The sequence below is a fragment of the Choloepus didactylus genome, chromosome 2, assembly GCF_015220235.1.
Source record: "Choloepus didactylus isolate mChoDid1 chromosome 2, mChoDid1.pri, whole genome shotgun sequence".
Classification (NCBI taxonomy): Eukaryota; Metazoa; Chordata; class Mammalia; order Pilosa; family Megalonychidae; genus Choloepus; species Choloepus didactylus.
Genome location: NC_051308.1, coordinates 54,160,110 through 54,176,829, shown reverse-complemented (window position 1 = coordinate 54,176,829; position 16,720 = coordinate 54,160,110). Strand labels below are relative to the sequence as shown.

General features: G+C 45.0%; 1 protein-coding gene across 7 annotated transcripts in view; it reads left to right on the top strand.

Annotated features, from left to right (window-relative positions):
- SRGAP2 (SLIT-ROBO Rho GTPase activating protein 2) overlaps positions 1-16,720 on the top strand; it is a 254,584-nt gene that overhangs the window by 227,581 nt on the left and 10,283 nt on the right. For all 7 annotated transcript variants that reach the window (XM_037824880.1, XM_037824878.1, XM_037824879.1 and 4 more), the window contains exons 17-20: positions 1,191-1,296; positions 9,827-10,051; positions 13,705-13,784; positions 15,911-16,091. In XM_037824880.1, coding sequence (XP_037680808.1) covers positions 1,191-1,296; positions 9,827-10,051; positions 13,705-13,784; positions 15,911-16,091 — 592 coding nt within the window. The remainder of the gene's footprint in view (positions 1-1,190; positions 1,297-9,826; positions 10,052-13,704; positions 13,785-15,910; positions 16,092-16,720) is intronic.

Sequence of the window (16,720 nt, the reverse complement as noted above, 5' to 3'; positions counted from 1 at the left end):
TAATTTGTCTAGAATATTCTGTACTTTACCCCTCTTAGAAGTTCTCTGCATCTTACCCTACAATGTGGAGATTTGAAAGCTCTTCCTGGCAGTTTAGTTTATCTCATGATACTGGAACATTCTCTCATTTGTTTTCCACAGAAATTTGGATTAATATTGGATCATTCTGGAAGCAGACCCTGTCTGAAGGATGGCTTCAGAGACTGGAGAGTGGATGACTTTGAAATAGGAAAAAGACCCTTCTTCTTAAGGGAATGAGGGTCTTCACATCCCCTGAGTTTCCAGTTTGATTCAGTATATGCCCTGCACACGTGCCTCTCTCTCCATTATGCCAGAGCATTCAGGAAACTAGCTCTCTTGTTTTGTTATTTCTTGACCCACTCATTTGTGGGGGTCTAATGGAAATGAGTTATGTGTGTGATTAAATATATAAATCCCTCTGGTCATGTCTTCAGTCTTTTTCCAGAACTGAGGCTAGATGAAGTATCTTAGGCTGGATTGGGATTACCAAGAAAATACAAGATACCTAAGCTACCCAATTCTCTCCTTGAGATGTACTCTTGCTTCTAATCCAGTGCTTCCCAGTTCTTTTTCATATAAATTATAGGCAATTAATATAGCCATATGGAACACTGTGGCAGTATAGAGGCTACCCATGTTGGAGGGCCACCTCTAATTAGCCTAGTCCTCATCCCAGATGTAACTACTTACGCAAGGGCCTGTCATCTTCTGCATCTGTAGTTCAGGGTAGGAGGTGATAAGCTAGACTTGTCCAGAGGGTAATGTGACACATATTGAGCAAGCAGGACAGGGCCTGCACAGCCTCTCTCCCTCCCCAGATGTAGGCCCTCCAAGGCTGGGTGTTGAATGGTCATAGCGGGTTTATAGACAGCTCCTTATCTGTGATTGTTTTAATTAAGAGGATGGTAGTTAGAGTGGGGAATATCTCCAAACCCTTCTTTGCCCAAAGTCCTGCATCAATAAATGTCTGAAGCTCAGCTTGTGCCCTATCATAGTAGCCTTGTCCCAAGGAGCAATAAGGATGAAGCTCCTTTCACTATGTGCTAATACTGTGTGTGGACTTGATCTGGGAGCTCCTGAGTTGCATCTGCAGGGATTAAGGACTTCTGACCATTATTCCTTGGGATTCTGGTCACAGTGGACAGTAACACTTGGCTTTCTTGTTTCAGCAATGGACAACCTGCAGGAGAAAGCTCTGCACATCCGAAAAGTCCTCTTGGTCCTGCCCAAAACCACTCTGATTATCATGAGATACCTCTTTGCCTTCCTCAATCAGTGAGTAGCCTTCCAAGTGAACGGTTGGATCAGGCCTTGGCTTTGACTGCTGGAAGTTTACCTAAGGTTCTGTATCTATTCATTCATCCCAGCAAATATTTATTGAGCACATACTATGTGCTGGGCACAGTTCTAGGCTATGTAAAACACATTGGTAAGTAACATATGAAAGCCCTGTGATATCATTTAGCTCATGTTCCAGGGTTAGAGACAGACAATAACAGGTATGTCAGGTGGGAGTAAGAGCTTTGAAGAAAAATGAAGAAGGGTAAGGAAGGGGATAGAGAGTGCAGGGGGTTTGAATGGGGACAGAGGGCAAGAGAGGAAGAGCTGCTTAAGATGGTATAGTCAGTGAAGGCTTCTCTGAGAAGACCATGTTGAGCAGCTGCCTAAATGAAGTGAAAGGAGCCATGGGTATGTTCAAGGTCAACGAACCCTGAAGTTCTCAGTAATGGGTTTGTTTGGATTTGGGAAGTAGTTTTAAGCAGAAGAGTGTTGTGATCTGCTTTTTATATGTAGATATTTTTAAATCCTCCAGCTTCCAGTAAATTTTGCAGAGAATTTAAGATAGAGGGTCATGAAGTACAGCAGAGATACCTATACAAAGGTTATTGTAGTGGTCTAGGCCTGATATGGGGGTGGGGGCTTAGACTGGGATGGTAATAATGGAAGTGGTAAAGAGGAGTCAGGTTTGGGATATATTTTAAACATCAGACAGGATATACTGATGGGTTGGATGTGCAGTGCAGGGAGAAAGAGAAAGTTAAGTTTGACTCCTGAATTTTTGGCATTAGCAATGGGGAAGTAGTGGTAACATTTGCTGAGTTGAGGAAGACAAGGTGTGGAAAAAGTAATCAATGTGGACATGTTAATTCAAGGTACCTGTTAGACATCCATGTAGAGATTTTAAGTGGGCAGTTGAACATAGGAATCCGTCCTCGGGAGAAACCTGAAGTGGAGCTATCAGAGTGGGAGTTATCCTTATATTTAGTGGCATTTGGCTGATCACCCAGGGAATGAGTGAGAGGACCAGAGGGGCTTTGGGCTTGGATGGGGCATTTCTTCATGTCCAAGTAGTCTGTCCTCCTCCAGGGTGGGCAGTGGAGTGTGACAGCAGAGGCAACAAGCAAGAGCATGTGATACTTCTCCCCTAAGGCACTTCTGTCTTTTCACTTTGCATTCGCCTTCTTGCTTCTCCCTCAGAAACCTAGACCAGAGGTTATAAATGGGCAACCTGAGGGCCATATAAGGTGCATAGATATAGCTCCTTTTTGGTCCATTGTGTCTTTTTCCCCCCCCTTTTTTTTTTATTGTGAACTTTAAAATATATACATAACGGTGATAACTTTCAATGTACGATTTCACAAGATAGAGAGAAAACTCAAAGAATGTCATGGGTCACAGTTCCACAACTTCAGCCATTTCCAATATTGTAAAATGTAACATACATACAGAAAGGTGTCAACTCTCGATGTACAGCTCAACAAGCAGTCTTATGGGTAATTTCAAAAATTGTTATGGGTTACAGTTCCACAATTTCACTTCTTTCCTTATTATGCAATACAAGGTATACACAGAAAGGTAAAGACCTTTGAGGCACAATCCAACGAGCAGCTATAGAGCAAATCCCAAGGGATGCTATAGTCTACAGTTCCACCATATCATTTACCTCCTTTCAGCCATTCCAACACCCCAGCACCCAAAAATATGTATATAATTACATAAAGTTTCAGTATTCATAGACCTTTGTTCAGTCTTATCTTGTTTATTGCTACCCCTTCCTCTCACTTAATCTCTTTCTCCATCTTCAAGGGTGTCTAGGCAGTGAGCACCCTAACTTGTTCATATTAAAAGGGGGTATCGATAGTATGCGGCCATTGTGTCTTGAAAAGTTGAAACAACATTTAAGCATAGAGGGGTTTCACTTTTTAAAAAAAATATGTAGATTTCTAGCTTCTCTTGAAAAATTATTAGATCTGGCAATATTGGATCTGCATTCCCACATGGCAGCAGTTCTTTGTGGAATACATGCGGCCATCTAGATGAGTTAGGTACTCCCCAATTCACCGAAGTCCCCAGCCCAGGCTGAATTCAGTTGCCATTTATCATCACTTTGTGGTTTTTCATATAATGGAGAAATATTTCTCTGGATTCATGAATTATCAAAAGAGGGAATGCAAAAGTTAGACCAAGGGGGCAGGGCTTGTTAAGATGTTTCTTTCTGAAAATGAAGACTCATCCCTACATGGTTCGTATCCAAGTGTATCTGCTTTAAAGAAATACCACTTTAGAGGCCATCTCTCAAGCTCCAGCTTGGTTCCTCAGCTCTGTGATCTGCCTGGCCCTGTAGGCATCTAGCCCTGAGTTACCCGCCCCTACTTGAGACCTTTCTGGAGTGCCTGCACCGTAATTTCACCGTTACTGGCCCTGCAGAACCACAAAGAATCCCGATTCTGCATCCTGTCTCTTCCACCTGGCTTTGTGTGCTCCATAGATTCACCAGACCCTGACTCAGCACCACAGCTGCTTTTGAGTTAAAAGCCTCCAAAGACACACACAGGATGTTCACCTGCAGCCCTGTTTTAGGCTGATGGAGACAGAAACTTGTAATTGCTTTAGAGTCCAAAAGTCACCAGTCCTTGTCTTCCCTCATTGACCATTCACTGCCCTCAAAGGGAGCCTAATGTGCCTGTTCCCCCCTAAACAAGGAGCAGGATGATGGTGCTAAGCAGGCTGGGGAAGCAAGGAGATCCTACGGTTTACTTGTGTTTAAGTACAGTGACCTGATTCTTTTCCCCACATTCTCTTCCTGGGGGAGGGAGTTGCAGAAGGGCAGAAACAATAGAGAAAGCATCATGAAGAGCTGGAGATGATGGCCACTGCCAAAGAAACATGGGAATTGCACCATTTCAAATTGTTACTTTTGTTTTGTTTTACTTTTCTAGTTACAAAAAGGTTGATTTGCTCATCAAAGTGTTTATTGAAAAGATTCATTTTCTCACCAGAGGAGCATGAATAATCACAGTGCTTCTGAAGATAATAGAATCACGATACTGGTGGTAAAGACCACCTCATGGGAAGGTGCCATATGATAAGTGTGTATTACTGACAGGTATAGCAATAGTTGGCAGGTGGCTTCTAATGGAGACTCTGCCTGGGCCCAGGCTTTTGGAACCCTTCTCCTTTGTTTCTCAGGGTCCTGGGTAAGTGTGTACTTGATTACTGGCTATGGCTTTTTCTTAGGATGTACAGATCCTCAATCTCAAGGAACCAAAAAGCAATATATATATGACTAGTGTCTTAGAGTGCCCAGCCCACCGCATGAACCTTATGTACGTGTTTTTCCAGCACTCTAGCTGGCCTTGTTAATTATTAACATTATCTTTTCTTAACATCCGTATTAATTATCTATTGCTGTTTAACAGATTACCCTAAAACTTAGGAACATAAAAGAATAAACATTATTACCTCACAGTCTCTGTGGGTTGGGAATCTAGGTGCAGCTTAGCTGGAGGCCGCTGGCTCAAGGTATGACAAGGTTGCAGTGAGGGTATTGGCCCGGGTTGCAGTCTCATCTGAAGGCTTGAGGCGGGAGATGGGGGTGGAGGATTGGATCTGTTTCCAAGCTTACTCACATGGTTGTTCCCTGAGGGTTATTGGACTGAGGGGCTCAGTTCCTGGCTGGCTGTTGGCCAGAGGCCTCTCTGTCTTACTCAACAGATGGGCCTCTCCACAGAGCTGTTCCCAACATGGCAGCTGGCTTCCCTCAGAGCAAGCAAGCAAGAGAGCTCTCAGGACAGAAGCCACAGTCCTTTTGTACCCTAATCTCAGAAGCAATATCCCATCACTTCTGCTTCTTTCCATTTGTTGTAAGTGAAACACTAGGTACAACCTGGACTCAAAAGTGGGGATGGGCATGCACATGGGTGTGAATACCAGGGGTGGGGACCAGGAGGCCATCTTAGAGGCTGCCCGCCACACCGTCTATACTACCCAGGAAGTTTTTGCCCCCAACAAAGTATGGGTAGCTCCCCTTCACAGTGGGTAGTTGACTTTGTTTTCCTTTTGAAACCTGATTTCTTCAGATGTCAGACAATACAGGCTTCTAGTCTCTTGTTAACCCAGTAGAGGTCTACAGACCAGCAGCTTCAGCACCATCTAAGACACTGTTAGAAATACAGACTTTCACCCCAGCCCAGACTTAGCCAATCAGAATCTTCATTTTAACAAGATCCCCTGGTGAGTTGTATGCACATCCAAGTCTGAGAAGCACTGCTCTAGGTCCTCAAAGTTAGCTCCATAATCTACAAGAGTGATTGGCACTGCCTGTCTTTTGTCTTTAAGGCTTTCCCAGCTGCTCTCCAGAAAGGGGAGTCTTCTTCTAAATCTTACCAATCTCTAAATGCCTCCTGGCTTGGAAAGATTCTGTCTGGGCTGCTCTTCTGACTTTCATAAGGAGTGTTTTGGCTTCTATATGCAGATGGACAAGTAGAAATGCACCTGTGTTGTCTTGAAGACTTACAGATGCTCACAAATTTATTTACTCATTTATTTACCACATATTTATTAAGTATCTACCATGTGCCAGGCCCTGTTTGAGGTGCTGCCTGTATAATAATGCACCAAATGGTCAAGGTCATGCCTCCATGGAATTTACATCCTACTTGGAGAAGACAAACAAAATAGATAAGTGCACACAATATATCAGAGCATAAGTATTGAAGAGGAAAAGAAAGCAGGTTAGGCATGTTGGAAAGTGCCAGGGGTGGGCATAAGGCTTTGTTCTTTAACATACAATGGTGAGAGGAGGCTGTACTGAATCAGGTGATAGTAGGTAGTGATATAGGAGGACAACAAGAAAGCTCATGTCCCAGAAGCCACATGGAGAAGGTGTTTCAAGGAGGATGTGGTAACTGAGTTAAATGCACTGACTGATCAACTAAGAAAAAGACTGAGACTCAACTGAGCAGCACAGATATCATTGGTGACCTTGATGAATGCTGTTTTTGTAGCATAGAAGGGACAAAATCCTGATGCTGTAGGTTCAGGAAAGAAGGGGTGGAGAAGAAACAGACAACAGGTGTCCAGACAACTCTTTTGCAGAGAAATGGGACAGTAACTGGATGAGGTTGAAAGGTTAAAAGGAACTTTTTCTTAAGCATGGGAGGTATTACTGCATGTTTGTATGCTAGTGGGAATGATCCAGTAGAGAAGAAAAACTGATGATGAAGGAGAGCTCAAGGACAATTACTGTAGTGATGTTATTGAGGTGGTAAAAAAGGATGGAATTTACTGCACAAGAAGAAAGGTAGAACATTAAGGGCACAGGCGGGATAGTTAACAGGTGTGGGGAGCATGGAGGGAACAGGAAGGTGGTATTATGGGCAAGAGGATATAGGAAATGCCTTTGAAGGATCATCCTAAAGAATCAGCCAGATATCTTTTCACTTCTTGTCTCATGGAGAGCAATTTCTTTCGTCGATTTGTAGAGGGAAGTTGTAGCATCTAAGGCCTGATGGATTCTCATCCCTAGGTTTTGCCTGGGATCATGGTGAAATTATACAATTTCTCCTCATCACTTTCAAACCTAAAAGCAACCCTGATGGATAATATGTTGCCCCTAGTCTGTTGGTTGTTGCCATATCAAACTCCTGGGGCCTGTGAAGTTGAAAGTTTTTAAGTGAAACGTGTGTTTAAAGCAGTCTTTCCAAAGTTTAGTACTCTCCCTGCAGATTTAAGGTTCCAGGGACCTAGAGACCTCAGCTTGCCAGATATGCCTGTGGGAGGAAGAAGATGGGTAATGGACTCCTGTACATTAGTTACTACTGGGTGCTAGAATCAAGGCTCCTATACAAGAAGCAATCAGAATATTATAATTACAGAAAATATTTTGAAACACCACCTATGTCCCAGCACTGTGTTAAGTGCTTTGTACATATTGTCTCATTGAATATTCACAGCAGACCCATAAAGGAGGTACAATTATGCCTCTATTGTACAATGAAGAAAGTAGGATGGACCTAGTGAGCAATGGAGCAAGGACTCAAAACCAGATCTGTTTGACTCCAAAATGCTTGAGATGTTTTGGGTTTTTTTTCTTTTTTAATTGAATCAATGAGACCAGTGCAAAAATCATTAAAAATTTTCTAGTTCAGAGAAGTACATAATGAAAAACAAGTTTCCCACCCTAGTCCTAATTGTCTTACTCCAAAAAAAAAAAAAAAAAAAGCCTGTGTTCCAAACCACCATGCTGAGCACAAAAAATGAGTTCAAGTCGTTTAGGAGGATTCACTAATGTTGAGAACTGAGACTGTAACTCTTAGAGGAGACCACATGTTTATAAGTTGACACCAAAAAAAAGAAAACCCAACAACTTAAGGGAGCCAGAACCAGAGTATACATTTTTGACTTTTCTTTAGAAATAAAAATCCAGTGTTGAAGGTCTCATACTGGGTGCAACCCTCAGGGTCTTTAAGGATTATTAACACCTGAACATGTTATACAAAATTGTGTGCACCTTCATGAATTTTTCTGGGGAGAGAATCCCCAGTTTTTGTGAAACTTTTGAAGGAAACTGTTCCCCAAATAGTTAAGAACCACTGCTTTAGCCCCTAAACTTAGTTGTTCCCACTGAAGATGGGGAGAGAGAGAAAGATACTGATCTATATTTTGATGGGAGTAAGGAAATGGACGTGGACCCATAGACCACAGGCCATGGAGATGTGTCCTCCTCAAGCCCCGGCCACCATAACTACCACGAATAGAACAATCCCTGTGCCCTATTGGGCTTGGTAAAATTTCTCATCTTTCCCAGAGCTTTGCCTTGGGACTCTCAGAGCTATAGTGTGTTTCCCTTTGACTACCAGGCTTCCCAGAAGCTACTGGTTTTCTTCCATGTCACCAACACATTGTCATGTTACTCTAAAAGAACAGGACCTTCCTCCATTCATGTCCCTCCGTGACACCAGGAATTGGCCAGCCTAAGAGTAACTCCTGCTGTAGCCTGTGGCACCTCATGCCTCAGTTGTCCCTGCCAAGGTTACCAAGGTAATGATCTCCTCTCTCTTGCTCCAGTTTTAATTTGACCACAGAGTAGACCTGGAAACTTCCCCCGGCCTTTAAAAAAAGTCTCTGCCCTCTTTTACCTCAGGAGCCAGAGGAAGATTGTAAAATTAAATCCTTAATTAAATCCTGTGAAGCCATCCAGCCACTGAGATCTGTAAGCTCACCCAGAGGTGGCCTCTCCTGCATTTGCTTCTAGGTCCTATAGAACTGGGATTCTCAACCCTTTTTCCCTGTGACTATTGTTCACATCCCTTGTACCACTTGCCATTTCCTGTAGTGATTCTCTAAAGGGAGTGGGGTACGTATCAGAATCTCCAGTGGAGGAGAGAACTGCTGAATTAGAGAGACCAACTAAGCAGTTTAAGTCTGAGTTTGGAGTTTACTAGAAATAAACTGCACGGTTCTGAAGAACAGCTACTCAGATGAAGGCAGCTGAGTTTCAGAGGGCTTTGGTTTCTTCTCAGGATCTGTGAGAATCAGGTGCTCAGGACTTCTTGCTGATGCAGGTGAAGGAGGTAGAACACCTCAGCAGAGCTGACAGTGCTGCAGACTAGGGGGTGGGGGGTGGAGTATATCTAGAGCTTGCCCAGCCCTCAGTGCCTGGACAGGCAGGAACCAAGAGGGATTCAGTAGGCACAGTGGCTCATGGAAGGGTTTGGGTCCTTGGCCAGGTTGCAGGCATGGCTGGAACATCTTTGGGCTGAGAGGGGGAAGTTCCCAGAATAAGTAACTACCCAATAATGAAGTTAGTCTTCATCCAGAGGAAGCCTGAGCAGAAGATGAACAGCACATTGAATTTCTCCTGAATAAATCCTGAATGTAAAAATAGAGGAGGATATGAAAATGAAATACAATTGTGTTAGCTGTTTTAGAAAGAAATTCACACTGGCTTGATGGGATGCAACTAATCAGTTGGTTAAAATGTTCCAATAAGTATAGAGCCTGGAATGGACCGTCCCTAGTAATTTGATTATTTTGTTATGGAAGAAGGTACAGAATACATAATGCCTGTGCCTTCTGACCATATAATTACCAAGGCAGCCTGAGGGTCCTCAACTGCTTTGTCAGCTTAGTGGTTGGTCTGTGAGAGCAGAGTGGTGCGTCCTCAAGGTAGAGTGGATTTGATGTAAGGTCCAGGGTGGGGGTGTGTAATGAGGTGGTAAGTGAGATTCAAAAGGGTTGCTGGAGAGAGGGGAGGGATCGTAGCTGCAGGAGTCAGCTCTGCTCCTTCCTAATCAGGATGGGTGAGCTAGGAGTCCCCATTCTGCCTTTCCTTGGCTCCTGAATGGCCATCCTGGTCATTCTTTTCTCCCTAGCTCCACTTTCTGGAAGGGCTCTGATGCCTGGGAAGGCAGGTGGCTATTTGTAGACCTTCTGCTTTTGCTCTTGGCAGTGCTTCCTGTGATTGTTTTCCGGGCATTCATGCGAGTGCTCTCCAGCTTGCCCCCTTTCCCTTCTCCTCCAGTTTATCACAGTTCAGTGAAGAGAACATGATGGACCCCTACAACCTTGCCATCTGCTTCGGGCCCTCGCTGATGTCAGTGCCTGAGGGCCACGACCAGGTGTCCTGTCAAGCCCACGTGAATGAGCTGATCAAAACCATCATCATCCAGCATGAGAACATCTTCCCGAACCCCAGGGAGCTGGAGGGCCCCGTCTACAGCAGAGGAGGAAGCATGGAAGATTACTGGTAGGGGGGCTCAGGGCTGGAGAAGGGGAGGGAGTCACCCACACACACTGGCATGGCCAGATGGCCAAGCGAAAACCAAAGGGAAACACTCAGACCCTCTCAGCCTCCCGTTCAGAGGCTCCTCAGGCTGCCAGGATCTGGGGATGGTACAGGCAGACCCCCACCTGGACCCAACCTATAGAGCAAGCGCCACTTCATACCACCTGCATTTTTTTGAGTTCCGAATGGTAACTGCTATTTTAAAAAATTATGACAACAATAATAGTCATAGTAATAATCTCCAGGAAAGGAAATTCTATTAAGTTGTATATAGGGAACTGCTATTTATCAGTGAACAGTGTCTCTCTTCCTTCTACTATGGGCTGATCTCTGTGCTGTGAGGAAACAGTCCTTGTTCCCAGGGAATGTTTGTTCTCATTGGGAAGAGTTTAGATATGAGGCACAGTTTCCTGACGATGAGTTTGTAAGATGATAGTTTAGAATGATTTCAAAAAGCTGTGAAGAGGAAAAGAGTAAGCCCCATTTTTTTGTGAATTAGGCATAGTCCCACCCTGAAGCAGGACTGTCTCATGTGGGGCAAGGGTTCTGATGACCATAGCCTGGAAACAAAGATCCAAAAGAAATCCTTAGAGCACGTCTTTGCTAGAACCCTCCATTAGGCAAATAACAAATAACTATTTCCATTTCACTGCAACTCAGAGAAGCCAGTGACATCATCTTATCAGCCACTCCTGTAATGGGGATTCCTGTTTCTTGGTAAAAGGTGCTGTCCATTACCCCACACTGCCTCCAGGATACCACTTTTAGTGTAATTTTCCCACTAAACACAAAGACAATTGCCTCTCAGTTACTCCCTAACATCCCTTACTTCTCCTCCTCCTCCCCCACCCCCTTTTCCTCTAAATAGTGTTTCAGCCTGAGCTGAAAGCATAAGCCAGCTCAAATTGGATTCTGTTGGAACTCAACATCTGGAACCAATTCAGCCAGTCCCAGTGCTATTGACTGAGGTGGGGGAGGACAGAGGAGGTTGTTTGCTTAATTAGGGGCCAATTGGCCCACACTTCTCCTTGACCGCCACAGAGGGAACCTTCTGCCCAAGGAGTGAAAAAAGTGATATTCGTGTGTCTGTGAATATAGTAATATCAGTGACATCCCTGGATTTACTCTTCTCTGCTGTACTGCAGACCCAGCATCTGCTCAGAGTTGGAGAAATGTAGACATGCTAGCTTGAAGAAAAAGCTTGCTGTCACTGACAGATGGTCGGTGGTAACTGGGGAGGTTGGTGGTCAGCTCAGATCTCAGCCTGTCCTGGCTGGGGAGCTCCAGGGAACTGTTCTGTGCATGTGGCTTGGAGAGTTGGTTTTCCCCCTTGCACAAGGGATTAGATATTCAAAAGCTTTGGAATAGTGTTGCCGATTCCTGCTTTACCTTTCTCTTTAGAAGGCAGAAAAGTCAACCCTAACTTCTCAAATACAAACCACTGCAGACTCTGGGCTTCTCCCCAGGATGCAGAGACCCCACAGTGCTGCTTGCCCAGTCCTAGCCTAGTGGACAGGGGGTGACCCAGAGGGGCATGAGGGGTGGGCATCTTCGTCTGGTCTTCTCCAAGGTGTTCTCTCCAACCCACTATGTTTGTTGTGCATCAGACATTTATTAGCTGCCTCTGGAAGAATCTCAAGATTGTCTCGGGAATGTTACAACCACAGACTAGGTGCCTGGGCCTCAGGCTAGGAACACCCAAGGATCAAGAGTCAGTGACCTGGGGGTGAAAGGGACTGGCTGACCACTGGATCTAATCTGAAGGCCCCCATCTTCTCTTCTTCCTTCTTTGGGAAGCAACAGAAGTGCCAGTGAAGTGAGCTAAGACAGTGAAGGCCATGAGGGAGTGGTGGCAAAAAGGGATCCAAACCAAAACATCTAGGGAGAGGGGAGCACCAAGCAGCTTGGCCTTCCTGCAGCAATGGAAAGGCAAACCCCATTTCACCACCAGGCTTACCAGGCCTGAAACCTTCCCGAACCAGGAGCCCAGTTTATAGGAATGCCCACTTTGTGGCATGGAGAGCTTCTGGGAGCTCAAGTGTTGGTGTGCCTGGGGGGAAGTGCTGGGAGTGGGAATGAGGAATGGGAGAAGCAGAGAATTTTAGGCATCACGTTGCCTTTACCTTAGAGTAGTCATTTTCAAAATGGGGTCCCTGCACCAGCCTGTATCACAAGAGCTTGTTGGAAATGCAGATTCTCGGGCTCCACCCAGACTTGCTGAGTCAGAAACTCTGGGAGTGGGGCAATCTGTTTTTAATTAAGCCCTCCAGGGTATTCTGATGCTTGCAGAAGTTTGAAAACTGCTGCCTTATGGAGAGCCACATAAATGAACTTGGAGCCATGGGAAAAGCAAACCCTTGCCTGTGCACCCCTGGGGCCCTGAGGAGTTCCAGAATATAACCAAACAGAAAGCAGTGAGAAATTGTGCCCATATTCTTTGACAAAAAGGAATCCCTGGCAGAGTTCTCCCAGAATGTTCTCTGGAATATGGGACCCTACCTGGAACTCACTTGCTTCACATGGGGTAATTTCTGAACTGGTCAGTTGGCCTGTAAGGAACTTCCTAGGGGTGTCACACCCGTACCCTGGTGGGGGTGGGGGTGGGGGTGGAGCTGTAGGGCTGCGGGGCAGGGCAGAGGATGGGTTCCATAGGGCTACCTGGAAAGGCTTGCTTGTTGCTACCTACTACCAGAGGAGGAAACTTCAGAAATGAGCAGGGTCTTTCTCTACTTCTCAGGAAGGAAGAACTGTTGTCCATCCCCATGTAATCCGAAGCCCATGAGCTAGGACAGTGGAGTTGAAACCATTCTCCTAATAACTTCCTAGGCTATTCTCAATTCTCTGCCCTGGATGTTTTTAGACTCCATGAATTTTATTTTTTCAGGAACTTGACCCCACTTCCATTCCCTGCTCTTGTTTCTCACCTACTCCTGTAACTCACCCCTCACTTTCTCTTGCATTCAGAGACTAACCCAAAAAGCAACCTAGAGGCATCAAGGAAGATGAGGAAGAAGGAGGAAAGGGAGTACCACTTATTAATCTCCCCCTCTATGCTAAACTCTTTACTAATGATTTCATTGAATCTTCACACAACTCTCTGGGGTATATAAATCATTATCCTCAATTTATAATTAGGTAGCTGAGGCTTAAAGAGGTTAAGTCACTTGCCTGGGGTCACCTGGCTACAAAGTGTCAGGGCTAATGTTGGGATCCACTTGTTTCTGATTCTAAAGCACATGGTATTTCCCTTCCACGTGCACCCTTCTTGAGACCCAAGAGACCTGGGTAATTCACGCAAAGATTCAGCCCTTGCGGAGTTGAGTTGTTCTACATTCTCTAAATAATTTACTCTGTAAATTCTAAAGAGGTTCCCTCTGTCTCAAGGTGGACTCTGAACCCCAAGTAGCCTCAAGTAGTTTTTGTGTCAGGAACTAGACCAGAAAGTCTAAGGTGCCTTATATTTCATTTATAAGTATTTGTCTGTTGTATGCTCTTAGGATATGGAGACCATGAGATGGATTCCTTGCCCTGGCTCCAAGGAGGCTGTGAGAAAGGGAAGATACGGGTTTTATAAGCAAAAGCTGATGTTCCGGTCACTCTTGCTTCTTTTGCAGTGATAGCCCTCACGGAGAGACTACCTCAGCTGAAGACTCCACCCAGGATGTGACCACAGAGCACCATACGAGTGATGATGGTAGGAAGCCCTGCTTCCTGGTCACTGGGGCCACCAGGGGTGAAGCAGAAGGAAGTGATAATATATCGTACATACCTGATGAGCCTTCCTGCCCAGCAGTCCCCTGAGGACAGGCAGGGAGCTCAATAACCTCTCACCTTCATGTCTTGCTTTCCTTCGAGAGACAACCCACTTTTTCTAATAGTTTGAGAATGGTCCCTGTATTAAACCAGAGATGATGAGCTAGCCCTTCATCTTCTTGCCCCACTTTCCTGCCCCTTGTCTACCTCCCAGATCCTTATCTAACCTGAGTTCAGCATGATGTCCAGTGCCCTGTCACAGCCCAGACTCCTGCCAGTCTAGCTGAGACCAAAGCAGAGGAGAACTCATTGAAAAACACTAACGTAAGCCTGGGGAATAGAGAATCAGGGTGCCAAGAACCCGACAGAAGCAAACCAGAGGGGAGTGGTCATCAGGAGGCAGAAGCCACATGCTTTCACGCCTGCTGACTAGATAAACTGACCCTTTCCAAAGTACAGCTATGCAAGTGCTGGGCAGCATGGTTAGGGTGCATCAAGAGGTGGCATGCTCAGCTGTCATCTGCAAGCCCCTCTGCAGCACCCATGATTTATTAGGATCTGTCCAGCAGCATATTTTCTCCTCCTTCCAACTGTTTTCCACCTCTATTTCTGGATCACTGGGGCACTGGAAGTCTCAGCAGCTGACTAGGGGCCTCAGAATTTTCTGGGCACGAGAGTGAAATGGCACAGTATGGAGCTTTCCCTGCCCCCTGCCTTGCTGTGAATTCTGTAATCCTAGGCCAGCTTTGAAAGGAGAAAAAAATTAGGACGGCATACTGAGTTCCTGATGTCAGAAGGATCAGTATGATAATCTACCACATTTTATGAAGAGGAGTAGAGAAACTATGGAAATTAGTATTTGGTTAGTGCCTACCTGGTGTCCAGCACTTCTAGGGGCTTTATATGCATTATCTCTTAATCAAAATCGCTAGTGAAAGAGATATGGCTGCTGTTTTATAGTTGAGAAAATTGGGATTCAGCAAGATCAAGTGGCATGCCTAAGGGTGTACAGAATTGACACTGGGATATTTAGATGGACCTCAAAAGCTGAATTTTTTCTACTTCTCTGGTCTTCCTCTTATGGTGAAATCTCCAGCCCTGCTGATTCAGGAACAGACCTACCAATCAGGGCTGCATGGGCACACTGATTTTTAAGCAGCCTTCCTTCTGCTACCCAGAATATCTGACTTTAACCTCAGGTTCCAAGTTTCTGGGGGCCTTCTTTTCACCCCATGATCTCTCCCTCCATCCTAGAACAGATAACAATAAGGATAATGACCATTACAATGACGAATGCTTACCCAGCTCTTATTTTGGGCCAGGCACTGTTCTAAGCACTTTTACCAATTGTAATTAATCACTTCCTTCTAACAATTTCATGAAATAGGCACTGTTATTACCCTCATCTTACAGATAAGGAGACAGAAGCCCACACAAAAGTGAAGACACATTGCCTTTGTAAAGCCCTTTTAGTTTTTCAAATCACTTTCATGCACATTTTCTGATATATTGGTCACAAAATATATTTCTGTATTTTGCTCCCTTGGAAAGTTGATTGAACAAGATATTTTCTCTTTGTAGAGACTAAAAACTCATATTCCACTAGGGGAAATGGACACGTAAATAAATTATGTAAAATGCAATATGATAAATTTACTATAATTAATAGGATTGTTTTATAACCAGAAAAGAACCATGCTTTTCTTTATAGTATAGTATAGTAGGGAAAAAAAACAGTAGGGCATGGGGTCAGTATAGGTTTGAAGAGCCATGGAAACACCAGAGAAGTTCCTATAGAAGGTAGGTGGTGTTAAGTTAGGTCTTGGTTTGTTTCATCAGGGTGATGAGAGAAGGGTGTTCCAGGTGGATGCAAGGATGAGGAGACAAGTGCTTGCAGGGTAATAGCACCATCGATGTGGGAATTATCTGCTTTTTAGATCATCTGTGGCTTATTCCTCACACTAGGCCATTTTCCCACCACTGTAAGTTTAGCTCATTAGGCTTTTCCACCCAGTTTCCTGAGTCTTCAGCTCCCAACATGTGTTACCTTCGTTTCCACCCTCTCAGAGTGTGAGCCCATCGAGGCCATTGCCAAGTTTGACTACGTGGGCCGGACAGCCCGAGAGCTGTCCTTCAAGAAGGGGGCATCCCTGCTGCTCTACCAGCGGGCTTCCGACGACTGGTGGGAAGGTCGGCACAATGGCATTGATGGACTCATCCCCCACCAGTACATCGTGGTCCAAGACACGTACGTTGGGCCCTTGGCTCCTGTGGGGCTGCACTGTGGGAGTGAGACCTCATTGCTAGAGGGATAGGATGTGCGGGAGACCAGCCCACAGGGGTGAGGCCCAACACAGTTCCCTCAAAGGTCCCCAGACTCAATGGAGAATTTCCTTTTTATCTCCGCCCTCTATTCTCCCTGCAAACCACTCCCTAATCCGGTTGTTTTAGAAACCTGCCAGCCAGCACTCATCCACATTTTAACCTGATGAGTGGTAATGAGTTGTTATTTGACCACCTGCATCCCCTTTCTGGAAAGATCAGGTTGGAAAATCATGTTTGCTTTTCTTTTCTTTTTTTTTTTTTTTTAACAACCATGCTTACCCCAACCTGGCACTTTTCCACTTGCAAATTAAAATGATGAGTTACTTTTCTAGGTGATATCTAATTTAAGCAGCCTTATGGAAATGACCTAGTTTGTTTCATTTAACCAAGATGAGGTTGATTTGTGGAAAGATGGGGGAGAGGAAGGAAAAGGATGTCAGAGAACTGATCCCAGAGAGATTCCTCAGACGGGCTAGCGGTTGGTTCCCACCCTTTGAAACGATATCTCCTAGGCAGGAAGGCTTTTCCTCTGTGGCCCAACCCAAGCCTGCC